This window comes from Heptranchias perlo, chromosome 6 (assembly GCF_035084215.1).
Source record: "Heptranchias perlo isolate sHepPer1 chromosome 6, sHepPer1.hap1, whole genome shotgun sequence".
Classification (NCBI taxonomy): domain Eukaryota; kingdom Metazoa; phylum Chordata; class Chondrichthyes; order Hexanchiformes; family Hexanchidae; genus Heptranchias; species Heptranchias perlo.
The window spans coordinates 38,263,658-38,279,589 of NC_090330.1; the positions used below are offsets into that span (position 1 = coordinate 38,263,658).

The following is a 15,932-nucleotide window of genomic DNA, read 5'->3' on the forward strand; positions in this document are numbered from 1 at the left end:
AATGTGTAAATGATAGTATAGAGGTCATTCACACATTTCACTTATCTATAAAGAAGCAGCAATTTCTCTTGGAACCTTACCGTTTGTGGAAGCATTCAAATAAATTTTACAAAGGGTATACTTATATTGAAGGGGGAAAAGGTAATGTATATGCACCATGGCATCAGGCTTGACCATAAAATGCACAGAGTTAATAGATAAATGACCAACCTTGGCGAAATATCGCATCCTTGCTGCATAAAGGCACCCAGAGAAAACCAAAGACTGTTAAAGATGCCAAACTCATTGGGCGGTTGATCACTCGGCGATGCATCTTGTCCATCTTCTGGCTCTTCAGTGTGCCACTCATAAGGGCTAAACCTGCTGACCAGGAACAGTACCACGCTGACTCCAATGTAGGCAAAGACGATACACATCCAAATTTCATACGCCAATGGGTCAAGAAAGGAGAAGACGCCAGGTTTGGACTTCTGTGGCTTCTTGATCATGATGGAAATGCCCAGGCTCATAAAGGGCTTGGAAAAGTCGATGACCTCCTCTCGTACTAAAGTAATAGTCAGTGGTGCCACACCAATCTGTGCTCTCTGTGAAATGGGGGAAAATCTTTTTTAAACACATATCTTAAAGTACACATGGGGTAGATGACACCAGTGCAGTCAACTCTTAAAAGACAATCTCCGACCTCCAAAGGTGCAGTTACTTTAATCTGCTTTCTTTAAGATTTCAAAATTTAATATTTCAAGAAGTGCAATGTGGATGGTTACACTATATGATTTACTCATTGTTCATTCATTTTACCAGTTCTCTGACACCCCAATTTGTAAGAAAGAATGAAAACAAGGTGCCTGGAGGCCCCATCCTCTCAATTATAGATGTGTTGTGCATTTTTGCAGTTTTGCTATATTCAAACAAATTCTAAAAATTATTACAGTGTCCTCTGCGATTTGTCTAGAGGGCATTTTATCAGTAGTTAGATGCATCTATAGGAAAGATACTCATTTGTACTCACTTACACTTGTAAACCTAGATTAACAGTCCCTTTAGAAAGCACACTAAAGCAGATAATAAATGTCTCAATGCTGTAACATATGACCATCACGTTATATCTTGATACAAATACTCTCCATTGAGCAGGGAAGCTGATTGGGATCTGATTGTGGCCCAGAGTAGGCCTGTATGGCAGAGTGAAGACAATACTGGTGAGTCAGTGGAGCCTGCCAGATTTCCAGCACTGCTATCGTCAGTATACCTGGACTACTGCTCCTGAGACTGGGACCAGAGTTTCAGAATGTCATTGCCAGCACTAGCCCTAAAACACTAAATTATTTACTATTAAAAATCCCAACTTGTCAGTATAATTTGTAAGAACACGACCTAATTTTCATGTACGCTAAATGTAGAAGATGCACAGCAAGCATAAATGCAACGTTATTGATGTAAAAATATTCCTGCTAAGTCAGGCTGCATTTCATCAGGAGGAAGGCTGTCAATTATTTTAATGCAAACAAATTGGGGTCAGAAGGCACTCTCTTACACCTCCTCAGGGCTGAATCAATACTAATGGGTAGAGAGGCCTGAAACAAGGTCGCCTGTCTATCCTCCCAGCTGACAAATGGTACATGGCCTTGGGGAGATTAACAAAAGGAGGAAGGGCTTCACCAATACCTTAGAGAATAAATGCACCACTTAGCCTGGAAGATCTTCGTGCTTTAAATTTCACATAGCAGCGGCCCACCCCCGTCGGGGGATGGAGATTGGGGATCAGGGGATGGGGGGTTGGGGAGAGAGGGAAATTGGATGATGGGGACTTGGGGGAGAGGCAGATTGGGGAGAGAGGGGGACTGGGGGTTGGGGGATTGATACTTGAGCAAAGGGGAGAGATGGTGACTGGGACTTGGGGGAGGAGGGAGACGGGGCTTGAGAGAGAGGAAGACTGGGCGATGGGGGCTCAGTGAAGACGGAGACCGGGGAATGGGGTTAGGGGGTCAGGGACAGAGAGGGTGACTGGGGAGATAGACTGGTAAATTGGGAGAGAGGAAGAGGAAGATGAAAATGGGGGTCAAGGGATGGGGGCATTAGGGAAAGAGGGGGACTGGAGGTTGGGGGATTGGGGCTTGAATGAAGGGGAGAGAAGGGAAATGGGTTGGGTGTGGGAACTAGCATTTTCTGCAGAGCCAGAACAGCAGCAGCAGCAATATGGTGAGTGGGAGTGGTGCCGAGAGAGGAGCAGCCAGTAAAGGGGTGAGTGGAACGTAGGGAACCTTACAAAGATTGTTTCAACTGGTGGGCAAATGGGGAACAAGAGGACGGAGTCTGAGGATTTTCACTGGAAGAACCAAGGAGGAAGATAGAAGGAAGGTTCTTGAACTGAGGGCTACTGGACTATGGGATACTTCACCACATGGCTATTGAGGTATAAATTAGAACATTATTTAAAAGGGAATGGGAATTTGTAAAGGAGGAATATAAAGGGATCTGGGGGGAATGAGGTTACAAGAGAGAGCTCCAGCACCAGCTCAGGCATCGGGGGCCGAATGGACTCTTCCTGTGCTGTAATTTCTATAATTCTATGAAAACTCTCCTTTTTTCAGGCGAGTGGTTTAGAAATGTTGGTGCTGAGCTGAGTTCAGGACGATATGCCCTGTGAGAAGCGCCTCAAACACCACAGCCCTTTGTGTGATCTCTTAGTTTGGTTCAGAACAGTCTGTGTCGGCCAGTTTTGATATTTGAAGTCCAAGTACAGATTGGCTCTGACTGAGGCTCGCGGTTCAGAGTTGTTACCTTCACACAGAACCTGAATCCAAACCAGAGTCCAAGGAGATAGGGAAAGAGATCGGGCCTATTAAAAGTGGCATTGATTGGGAAGCCGTTCCGCACTTTGTGCAGTACAAGGGGATTTTGTTTGTAGTTTCAGGGTGAATATCAGTGGCTTATAGGATTACTACTAGTTACAGGTAGAATATCGGGGCATTACATCTGTTACTACCAGTTACATATAGACTATCAGTGAGTTATTGTATTACTTTGAGGGGAATCTGAGCCTTACCAGTATTACTATTAGTTTTCAGTGCAATTTCAGTGAATTACTAATTGTTACTGGTGGAATCAAAGTTCCTCTCACCTCTAGCTTTTCCTTTGAAAGTCATTCCCCCACCCTCAGTTTCCCCTCTTCAGCTGTTCACGGGGTGCCTCCTGGTTCTTGGAACTTGGATGTCATGTGACCAGATGTCATACAGTCAAATATAACGTGGCCAGAAAGTCACGTGATCAAACCTCCAGGAATGCCACCAATCAGAGTTGGCAACCCTAGCTGGACAGTTGCTCTCAGCCAGGGCTATGGTTGAGATACACAGATAGAGGAGAAATCACTCAGAGTTCCCATCCCTTGCTGTTGTCCAGTGACTGCTGCTGGAAAGTGCACTTGTGCACTTGTCACATGAGGACAGGTTTGGGCTTGGCGATAATACCCTCCAAACTTGAAAAGCCTGCTAAAACTCTGTCTAGACTCACACATAAAATGGTCACATGGATAAAGTAGTAAAAGACACCCATGGAACCAAACCCCAGCAAGAGTCAATTTGTTCAGCAGAGGAAAAGCTGAATTTTTAAAAAGAAAAACGGAACAACATATCAAAATAAAACAAAATAAGGAAACGTATTCACATTTTTAAGTATAATTTCAACTATAGAACTGAACATACATTTGCTAAGGGTGTTTTTTTAATTCCCTTGACTTATTTTCTACTGAAAGATAATACTGCTAGCTTTCTAGTAACAGGAGTGCGATTAGTAACAACCAAGGCGTTTTTGTTTGCTTTGATGGTGTCAGGGGAAGTCTGTACTGTTTGAATAGTGTGCAGTCTGTCAGCTTCCAGTGGGAGCACATTAAGAGGTTAAACCAGAACGGCTCCTTCCTCTGCATGGTGGAGCCAATCAATACCACATGCAGAACATTTCAGCAGGCACTTCTGAAAACCTCCTTCAGAGATGCAGTGGATTTATGAAGAAAGGACATTGTCTACTATGTACATCAAGCTCATTACTCTGCGTCCTTCACACAAGTCTCCTGGGGCAAAAAACCTAAAATATTCCCAAAGAGACAATTGCTAAAATGCGCTGATGATTTTATAACCTTTTGTACTGTAGTTACCTTAAACAACACAGTTGGGAAACAAACCTGATTGAATTTTTTGAAAAGGTGACTAAAGTAGTGGACAGGGGAATGTCAATGGATGTTATTTATATGGACTTCCAGAAGGCATTTGATAAGGTCCCACATAAGAGACTGTTAGCTAAGATAGAAGCCCATGGAATCGAGGGAAAAGTACGGACTTGGTTAGGAAGTTGGCTGAGCGAAAGGCGACAGAGAGTAGGGATAATGGGAAGGTACTCACATTGGCAGGATGTGACTAGTGGAGTCCCGCAGGGATCTGTCTTGGGGCCTCAATTATTCACAATATTTATTAACAACTTAGATGAAGGCATAGAAAGTCTCATATCTAAGTTTGCCAATGACACAAAGATTGGTGGCATTGTAAGCAGTGTAGATGAAAACATAAAATTACAAAGGGATATTGATAGATTAGGTGAATGGGCAAAACTGTGGCAAATGGAATTCAATGTAGACAAATGTGAGGTCATCCATTTTGGATCAAACAAGGATAGAACAGGGTACTTTCTAAATGGTAAAAAGTTAAAAACAGTGGATGTCCAAAGGGACTTAGGGGTTCAGGTACATAGATCATTGAAGTATCATGAACAGGTGCAGAAAATAATCAAGAAGGCAAATGGAATGCTGGCTTTTATATCTAGAGGACTGGAGTACAAGGGGGCAGAAGTTTTGCTGCAGCTATACAAAACCCTGGTTAGACCGCACCCGGAGTACTGTGAGCAGTTCTGGGCACTGCACCTTCGGAAAGACATATTGGCCTTGGAGGGAGTGCAGCGTAGGTTTACTAGAATGATACCCGGACTTCAAGGGTTAAGTTACGAGGAGAGATTACACAAATTGGGGTTGTATTCTCTAGAGTTTCAAAGGTTAAGGGGTGATCTGATCGAAGTTTATAAGATATTAAGGGGAACAGATAGGGTGGATAGAGAGAAACTATTTCCGCTGGTTGGGGATTTTAGGAGTAGGGGGCACAGTCTAAAAATTAGAGCCAGACCTTTCAGGAGCGAGATTAGAAAACATTTCTACACACAAAGGATGGTAGAAGTTTGGAACTCTCTTTTGCAAACGGCAATTGATGCTAGCTCAATTGCTAAATTTAAATTTGAGATAAATAGCTTTTTGGCAACCAAAGGTATTAAGGGATATGGGCCAAAGGCAGGTATATGGAGTTAGATCACAGATCAGCCATGATCTTATCAAATGGCGGAGCAGGCACGAGGGGCTGAATGGCCTACTTCTGTTCCTATGTTCCTATGTGTACATGGACACCTAAGTCTCTTTGGACCTCCACTGTTTTGAGCTTTTCACCATTTAGAAAGACTCTGATCTATCCTTTTTAGGTCCAAAGTCAATGACCTCGCAGTTCCCTACATTGAAATCCATTTGCCAGAGTTTTGCCCATTCATTTATGATATCTCTTAATATCTCTTTATAATTTTATGCTTCCATCTACACAGCTCACAATGCTGCCTATCTTTGTGTCATCGGCAAACTTGGGTATGTGGCTCTCTATCCTATCATTTAAGTTGTTAATAAATACAGTGAATAGTTGAGGCCCCAACACAGATCCCTGTGGGACACCACTTGTCACATCCTGCCAATTTGAGTACCTGCCCATTATCCCTGCACTCTGTCTTCTGCCTCTCAGCCAATTTCCCAACCAGGTCAATAATTTGCCCCCAATTCCACGAGCTTCAACTTTAGCCAACAGTCTGTTATGATGGACTTCATTGAATGCTTTCTGGAAGTCCATGTAAACAACATCCATTGACATTCCCCTGTCCACTACTTTAGTCACCTCTTCAAAACATTCAATCAGGTCCATCAGGCATGACCTGCCCTTTACAAATCCATGCTGGCTCTCTCTGATCAGCTGAAAATTTTCAAAGTGTTCAGTCACTCTATCCTTAATTATAGACTCTAGTAATTTCCCGACAACAGATGTTAGGCTAACTCGTCTATAATACCTGGTTTCTCGCTCTCACCTTTCTTAGGGCCATCCATAATTTTTATAATTTTCAAAAGTATGAAAAGAATATTCTTGTGAGTGGAGGGGAATTAAAACTTCATGTAAACTCTAGTAAGTTCCAATAAATGTTTGATTTTTATCTTTGGTGCTACTTCTGCCACGTCTTCCTGTGCCATGCTCCATTTCCTGTCTGAGACAGCAGCTGGACAACCTTTTTCCCAGACTTCTGTTAACATTCCTCTGTAGCCGATCCATGATGTGAAAATAGCAAGCCAGGGTGAATCATCTTCTAACTTTACTTCCCTCTCTCCTTTTTTGGGAAGTCAGATATCCTTTTTGACCTTGTTCTCGCTGGTGGGAGTTGCATCAGGGGTGGATTTCCTCTGTGCGCTGGTTATAGCGAAATCATAAATATATTTTCTATAAGCATATTTACAATTTTGCTACGCCCTAGAACACAAAGGAAATCTTCTGAGTATCATGGGTCTCAACTAATGTTGCACCTGACCACATCATAGCAAGTAACATAGTGCTCCAATGTACTGTGGTTGCTTTGGCACATTTTTAAGAAGTGCATGGGATTAGCAAAAGAGTCCTTTTTCACTTTTGTGAAAAATATAATTATTAGTCAACCTCCCATGGCTTTGTATTCAGGGAGTCAAGATCAAGTGCAATATTAAGCTCAAGCAGAGTTAAAAAGCAGGGGATAATTGGAGAAGAATGTGGAGCTATAGAGGGAGAGGGATATGAGGGGAGAAGTGGAAGGAGTCGAGGGGAAAGGTAGGGGGATGGGAGGAGGTGAGGGGAGAGGATGGGGACAACAGAGGAGGAGGATGGATAGTGGAAATAAAGGGAGGTGCTGCCCAGACTTTCATCTGAACAGAGGCGAGGGGCAGATAAACCTTCCCTCCCCTCCCCCCGATCCTGAAATTCGTTTCACCAGTAAGGGGTTTGAGGTGGGCGGGTGGTTTAACTTCATCTGCAGGTCCCTAAACTGCATTCAGTGCTTGGGGGGAGGGGTCCTGCAAGCATTCCCTCTCAGCGGGACCCAAGACTTGGCTGTTGCAGTCTTTCCATTGATTCAGTTGAAAGGAGCTCTATTGATTTTAATTGGACACATGTAGGTGGCCAGTGCCCAGAATTGCAGAACATTTCACTGGAATTATTTTAAGTTTTGAAGTCAACTTTGTCTTTTAGAACAAAACTTAAAATGTCTGCTTATATCATTACAATCACTCCTTCTGTGAATTTGTCCCAGGCAAGGTGTGATGCTTTTGAAATTGAAAACTGCTATCACTGGGCTACCTACAGGCATAACTGGTAATGCAGCTGGTATAATGAGTTTGCCCATACGGCATAGGTTACCATGAAAGTTTTCGATGAAATGCATACTCCAAGTATCAAATTTAATAGATATGAGAGGCTGGCTACTACAGTGAGAAAGGGTGTTTTCAAAGGCCTCATCCTTACTCAATACCAATACTCTAACTACTGAACATAAATCAGTTAAAGCTTTCAGAATATCATGAAAATCAAAATAAGCACCAGTAAACAGAATGAGTAACTGTGTTGGATACAGTGATCACATTGTTTCTCAGAATTAAGTCCTGGATACTCCTCCATAGCACCTCTTGTTGACAAGCAGAGATCTGCCAGTGAGATATGAATGTCAGGATTCAATTGAAACTACCAAGGGCTGCTGGTTTAACACTTCCACTAAAGCTGAAACTTGACAAGCACCATCACTATTGTGCTGCAGGGAGATATGATTCTTTCAGTTCTATACCCCATATCTTCATGTCCATTTCCAAATTGTCTGATGTAATGTAGTGTATTATTAAGGGAAGCAGAGTAATAAACTTTACATTGTACTTCTGTCTCAAATCTCTCCCTTGCGTATAGCATTACTAATATTGCTGGTCACCTACTATTCAGCTTAGTTATTTCAACCATCGGCTGGAATTTCCACAGGGGTTCCCTGGCAGCAGATCAGCAGAATCCCTGGAGAAACGATGGAAATGGCTAAAAATGGCCGTTTATATGGGTAATGCTGATCTCTCACTGAAGAGATCAAAAGAATCTTATGGTAATTCAAGACCCATTTATTTCATAACTGGATTATTGGACATTCACTTCTGAAAACATTTCAAACTTACCTGTATTATTGCTTCCGGATATTTTGATGTCTATAACATCATCCTAAGCATTTGGTAATTAGGACTGGCAATACAAACTGCAAGTGAGCAGACAAAGGGCCAACCCATGTTTAATATAGAATTATAGACACAGAAAAGCCCTATCCTTACACTTTCATACAATCTTGCTAAATCTGGGTTTTAATACAATGTATATAGACAGCTCTCAAAGAGGTTGAAATTCCTGTGTGTGCCACATTGCCCAAATTCCTCAGATGCTTTTTTCACAAAGTCATTTAAAATATATGGGTTAATAACTTTGTTCAATAGTGCATGCAAGAAATTGATACAAATGCATTAGCCAATGCACTAAAATTAACAGACAAGAGGGATTTCAAAGAAAGAAAGAAAGACTTGCATTTGTATAGTGCCTTTCATGACCTCAAGATGTCCCAAATTACTTTCCAAAAATATTGGAAGAATTTTTTTCTTTTTCCAGCTATTGTATAAAAGATACTTACTCCATAAACAAGTTCGCCCACCATTCCATTCCAGATTTTAGTATCTGGATCTCTTGCTCCATATTTCCCATCAGGAACGATTTTAAGCTCGTACTTGATACCAATGTGCTTTGCAATTTCTGAAGCTAAATCCACGCAGTAACCCTCATACTTGTCATTTCCTTCCAGAGTGTCATGATTTTTCTTCAGCATGACATATGGACCCTCCTGATAACCAAAGAACAGATTAAGTCTGCAAAGCGCAACAAAAAAGTTTAAATTCATTTAGTCAGTCGCTTTAAAAGCCCTCCTCAGCAGTGGCTCTGATAAAACTCTGTAGCATAGGCATTGTTCCCAGTTACATTCAGGATAAAAATCATTCACAATGAAAGAAAAATTATATTTAATTTCTTGTTTTTATTCAATTTACAGTGTATGTAAGTTTTACCTCAGCAGGTCTTATCAAGAAAGACTGCACGTAACTGGAATGCTAATATAATGATTTTACTATGTCTGGTTCTTGGAGGGCATTTGATGAGGTGCCACAACTTCCTTGAAGAAGCACAAGGAGCACTAACAGTCACCTGCATTAGCATTTAAAAGCCCTTTACTTACACTTCTGCACAATCCTGTTCAAAATTTAGGTTTTAATACAATGTGTAAATGCAGCTCTCAAAGTGGTTGGGATTCCTCTGTGTGCCACATTGCCCAAATTCCTCACAGGAACTGTTAGCCTCTTCTACATTTTGTAGAACTGCCTTACAGATCCAATCCTAATGGGCCATGTTTATTACAAGAGTCAGGCGAAGCTGCCATCACTGTCCATTGGGTTCCAAGTGACCTGACGTAAAGTCTGGTCTCAAAAGATTATGTTCACTTTCCAAATGCATTGGGATAATTTTTTCAATGTGGGCTCTTTCTCTGCGCTGCTGTTGGCATCTTCTTGTGTTAGACACCTTGGGATGAACCCAGATCCATGATTATGTATGAGAGTGCGTCTGACTATGCGAGTGCGTGGAAGGCAGAGGGAATTCCAAGGTTCATTAAATTTATTCTCCCAGTCACTTGAAACCCAACAGGCGGAGATGGTAACTTCACCTGACCAAGATTCTGTGAACAGTACAGATTAGGATGCTGATCAATTTGCCCATGCAGGATCCAGCAGGGTCTTGTGTGTGAATCTGAGAATGAAAGGGATCAAGAACTGCCAAGTTTTTGATGATAGATATGACCTTTCTAACAATCGTGGCCCATTAATGAAGACGTGCATTGTTGAAGAATAAGCTATTACAGTAATCCTTTGACTTTCGCAATTGTGCACACTTTGCAATTCATTATTGTTAGTATCAATCCAGGTGGTCAATAATTCAATGGGCTCAGGTGTTGAGAAGCACTTCTAGTGACAGTAACTCATTTAGCCTCAGCCATGTAGCCTATTAAACCACCCAGAATTTGACCAGAAACAGACGTGTTGGCTCTGCTGTGTTTAAAAACGGGAAACTACAAATTAATTAGAAAAGCACCACTGGATCATTAAACAGTACCTTCAGAGTGAACTAGAGTAGCTAAAGAGTTGCATCATAAAAAGAACCATGAATTCAATCGGAAACTGAATCTAAAATAATGGGTTAATGCTTCCACCAAAATAACAGAGGGGAATTGCAAATGCATAATGTTTGACTTCCACTATCATGCAGTGTAATTTTAAGGCCTATAAATAGAGTGATAAAAATGGCTGCATATAGTGACACCTTTATTCCCGGCCAGAATGGAAATGATTGGGTAATTTCCCCGTCAATCACGCCTGGAGACAGCACTGCTGTAAGTGACTGGGATTAATTTTATGGAGGATTTCTGTTTCCTGCAGTTCGTACAGACTATTTTTAAATAGACTTTGTAAATAGACTTTGGTTTGCTGTTTGCTCTGTTTTGCTGTAAAATTCAAATAAGTCTTGCTGGCTATACATCCCACTCGCCTCCAACTCATTGGCTGACACAATGGTTTCAATAGTCACAGTGAATAAAAATAGTAAGATCACATTATATTAATGATAAAGTTCAAAAGTGACCACAATGCCCAAACAAATACTATATCAGTAACCAAACTCTACAGCTAAATGATGATTTAGTCTGGCCATCAAAGAAACATTCCAGGAATAATTCACTAGTTGATCTTCTGTGAATTCAATAAAATTATGGAACTGTTATTTTACAGAATTTCAATTTTGCAGTCATTATACAACACTCACTTTCTGCAATATTTCAATCTGTTCATTTTAGCCAATCAAAGTATTATGGATGTAAATGTATGCTTTTATATGATGGAAGTTCAGCAAGAGAGCAGAAATAGAACTGAGGCAGTTCTGTATGCTGAAATGTCCTAAGAGTAGTTCCTGATGACATGGAAAATGAGATCACCCATCCACTATCTACAATACTCAATGAATCACAAAACTCACTGTCAGTTATTTACATAGAAATATGCATTATTTTATGCTGTAATCAAATGAATGCATAGCTCGCAACATTTGATTCTCACCCTGGCGACCTAAGGTAAAGTCCCAAAGGTCAAAATTCAGATGGGTCTGCTCTGCTGGCGCAAGTGCAGTGGAGTGGAATGCTCATCCATCCAAAGGCAAGGATGCAAATCCCAAGGACATGGTTAGGGTGGGTCACCCGAGGCTGTAAGGGTGCTTCAGAGGCCTCCACCCCAATCTGCCGGTGAAATGAAGCGGCCGACCACTGCTCTGATAGGGGAACCCAGAGACTCATCCCAGGACCGAAGGAAAATGTAAGCCTTTCAGTCTTCAGCTCCTAAGGGAGACAAAATGCCTTTTTATTACCTTAGTCTGGGCCACAAACAAGGGCCTCTGCAATTCCTGCCAGCTCTCAGTTCCAATAAGGCCTTATAAGGGTGCACTTAGCAAAATTCCCAGAGTAGTAAGGGAACAAACCCAGACATGCTCTCTTGACCTAATGGAGTGGGCAGAAGACATACTCATTCCCCTCCATCAGATTTTACAGGGCACTTTGCACGGGATGGAATCCTGGCAGAACCAGGTTCAGCCCACAGTGCCTGCCTTTTTGGAGAATCTACCCACTCTGACACTTGGACAGAATTTCAGACCCCTAGTCTTAACTGGTGCAGAAAATGAGGGGAACTTTTATAGAAAATGGGAGTTGCTTAATACATAATTGATCTGCCCAGTCCCTAGAAATACAGGCCTCATATTGATAGACAGGTGGTAAAATTTGCACGATGCAGTTCTACCTAAATAGTCCTGTCTGCAGAGAGACTGCAGTATTATCAATATCAGGATGCAGTGACTAGGCATAGAAAGGAGACAATAGCACTTTCACAGCTGGTTATAGATTTACTTTATTGTTGTGTCCTGTCACATGCTGGAACAGTGATGGCTGTGTATTTTAGTACAGACTCAAAGAATCCAATCTGTTCAACTGATGTGATAATTAACCTACTAATTATTGTCTTGCAATAACTGAATTACACACAATGTGATTTGCTAATGTTATGGTGCAGATTATTTAATTCCTGCTGTCACAAGGTTCTGAAAATTAGTTAATGTCTCCAACTGATGAAAAACCTAATAGGTTATGAAAAAGAAAAACACTATAATATAACTGTTAGAATTTAATTTCTCTAGTCCACAGAAAATGCTTTAATTTTTTTCCTCCAATTTTCTCCCTCCTTTGCTGAAGATTTTAAATCCTTGTTGGACTTTGTTTCCAGCGGGTACAGGAGATATTTGGTACCTCACTCAAGTGGCCATTCTTCATGAGAGGGCCTAGACAGTGAATGTCGGACATGTTTTTTGACCATGGGAAAGGAGGGTTATCCACATACATGCACTTCCAGCAGGAGACCGTGACCAAGAGTGGGAATACTCAGTGATTGTTTTTCTTTCCTTAACCCAAATGGCTGAGGCCAATTGTAGTATCCCACTCTGTTACCCTGGATGATCAGCTAGCTGAGAACAAACTGTGGACTGGGGATTGAACTTGGGACCTTCTTACTCTGTATGGCTCAGCTATTCACTGGATAAAACTCACTGGACAGGATTCACAGAATAGTGACAAGGATGATTCTGGGACTTAGACCTCTAAATTATGAAGAAAAACACATAGACCTGAACTTGTTTTCATTGGAGAAAAGAAGATTGAGGGGCATGATTAATATCTTTAAAATATTAAGAGATATAGATGATACAGATATAAGGAGGCCATTTGACTTGGACTGTGAGCATAGCCCTAAAAGTTTAAAATTAACAAACTTGTTATCAGACTAAAGACTAGAAGAAACTTTTGTCCCACAGCATGGTGGATACATTGAAAAGCAAAAGCAGTTGAAGCTGAGTCCACTGGCTCATTCAAAAAAGAACCAGATCAATATTTAGTTGGGAATGGCAATGGAGGCTATAGGGAGAGTTATAGACAGTGGTGATCAAATATTCCACACAGTATATTAATATATTGGCTGAATGGCCTTTTCCGGTTCCATTCTTTCTTATGCTCTTATGAATAATCTTTTTTCTACAATAATACAGTTAATCCCAGATGATGAATATCAGCCATGCAGATGCTAAACAAGAATCAGAATGGACTATACTGTTATGATCCTACCTCATTACTTCTATTTATTAGTTCTGCAAATGCAATAAGGAAAAGCTAATTGACTTCTGTAATACTTCAGGCTGTATTCAGGCACATGAATGGCACTGCTGGTGAAATTCATGACGAAATAAAAATAATACTTGATGTATATACTGGGAAAGGCATATTTAATACTGGTACTAGGATATAACATTCAGTGCTGCATTTACCTGTCAACCAGTATTTGGTATGATGGTGTCACTTGCCATATTGAATACTGCATTATTATAGCTAAAATGAAGCTGCTGATAATGAAATATTGACATTGGATTCAAAAATAATGGTGTAAGCCAAATTATGCATGAAATACAGAATATACTTTTGGTGGAGTTTTTGTTGAAGATTTTAATCAATTTCCAGCAGTGAAAGGCAGAAATATCTTTTAACCAAACACGAACCAGAATAAATCATATGGTCTAATTAACAAGGTGCTGCCTGTGGACAAATATCAGCTGATAAAACATAAATTATGAGACAGGGAAATGATTGAGTATTTGCAGACACAATAAATAGAAAGGCTGGTAGTGACATGCAAATGATTCATAATGATGTGTTTACATCATCACAAAGATGAATATAGATGAGGAGATCATTCAGCCCATCTAGCTTATCCTTCCATAAAAAACTTTCAGCCCTCCCATCACAGCGTCTAGCTGCCTTTTGAATGACCCTAATACTGTCCCTGATGCGGTTTGCCTCCTTGCATGGAAACATTATATGCATGGATTAAATGTTAAAAAACTCACATTGGTGGATGCTGAAAATGAGCACCTGGTGTTTCTGAAAATGTGATTGGAAGTAGTCACAAAATGTCAAAGGCAGTCTAATAAACTATGTTTGAAGACATTAGAAATATATATTCTAAGAGCAAAACTACGGCTGCAAATTGAAACCAGGTACATATTAGGCTGGATTTTCCTGTGAAAATAACGGTGAGGCTAACAGGACTCACTGTTATTTCTGTGCATCTGGTACAGCAACTTCTAGTGACTGAACACGCACAGTTAAACGTGGAAATCCAGAAGTTACTGTAGCAGATATGATCCTCCTCCATAAACTCTGCGAGAACGACATCTCACTGGCTGGCTCCCCATTCAAACGAATGGAACGGCGTGAAGTTCCTGCACTGTCCTGATGGATACGAACTAATCTCACTAAAAAAGGGTACATCAAGTCATTTTAAGTCTAAGCACACTTGTAACAGCATGGTAAGTCTTAATTACTGCCAAACAACCTCTCTGGCACTGAAAATTAACTTTTACAAGTGTGGAGTCTCATTCCTTCAGATTTTAATTGTTGTTGGACATTTAAAAAAGAAAACTTTAAATTTTTATTTTTTTACTTTTTCTTTCTGACTCTTTTATCTCTGTCTCTTAATTCAGTATTTCTTACCCTCTCTTTATTTCGCTTTCTGTACCTGATATGACACTGAATTCACTATTCTAACTTACAATTCCTGGTTCTGACTCGGCGTGGATGCACGCTTCAATCTGATTGGTTAAGGGGATACACAGCAGCTTGCCCTGTTCACCACAGGTCCCAGATGCCCTGTAGAGGGCACCGTGTTGGATTGAGCGCCCAAGAAAGGAACTTGCTGTGCAAAAGCCCATGAAAAGTCTATGGGCAAGTGCAAGTCTAACCAACTGCAGGCGCCCATTCGTTCGCCGCTCCCAGGAAAATCCGGCCCACTGATTTTAAATAAATACTATTGATGAACGAATGAATTCGATGATTATAAATAAATGGTAATGTGACAGTGGCATAAATCTATAGATTTAGCTTGAGGATGAGAAGGTTAGGTAAAATTCTGTGTGGATTTGTGATGCAAAGTAAAGAAATCTGATATAACTGGGCATGGAGAGGCCATAAAATATTGAGAGTGGAAAAGATAGGGACAGAACAACCTAAAAGTACTGTGAACATTTGTTGGTAGACATCGCTTCAAGTACTAGAGTATATAAAAACTTGGTTAGTCCACATAACTAAGTGAATGAGAAAGAGAGAACATGTGACAGGAACACAATTTATCAATATTACAGAACTGTTAAACAAGAATCAGAAAGAAGTGTCCCTGAATGTGTTGAAATAAGTTATGATTCACCTTATCACTTCCATTTTTAAAAATTCTTTCATGGGCTGTGGGCATTGCTGGCAAGGCCAGCATTATTGCCCATCCCTAATTGCCCTTGAGAAGGTGGTGGTGAGCCGCCTTCTTGAACTGCTGCACTCCGTGTGGTGAAGGCTCTCCCACAGTGCTGTTAGGTAGGGAGTTCCAGGATTTTGACCCAGCAATGATGAAGGAACAGCGATGTATTTCCAAGTCAGGATGGTGTGTGACTTGGAGGAGAACGTGCAGGTGGTGGTGTTCCCATTTGCCTGTTGCCCTTGTCATTCTAGGTGGTAGAGGTCACGGGTTTGGGAGGTGTTGTTGAAGAAGCCTTGGTGAGTTGCTGCAGTGCATCTTGTAGATGGTACACACTGCAGCC

The 15,932-nt window shown here is 41.0% G+C and overlaps 1 protein-coding gene across 7 annotated transcripts in view; it reads right to left on the minus strand.

The window, feature by feature from the left end:
* The window catches only part of LOC137322503 (glutamate receptor 4), a 165,470-nt gene that overhangs the window by 32,003 nt on the left and 117,535 nt on the right, over positions 1-15,932 (minus strand). For all 7 annotated transcript variants that reach the window (XM_067985432.1, XM_067985430.1, XM_067985429.1 and 4 more), the window contains 2 exons: positions 8,797-9,003; positions 211-584 (listed from right to left, as the gene is read on the minus strand). In XM_067985432.1, the coding sequence (XP_067841533.1) occupies positions 211-584; positions 8,797-9,003 (581 nt within the window). The remainder of the gene's footprint in view (positions 1-210; positions 585-8,796; positions 9,004-15,932) is intronic.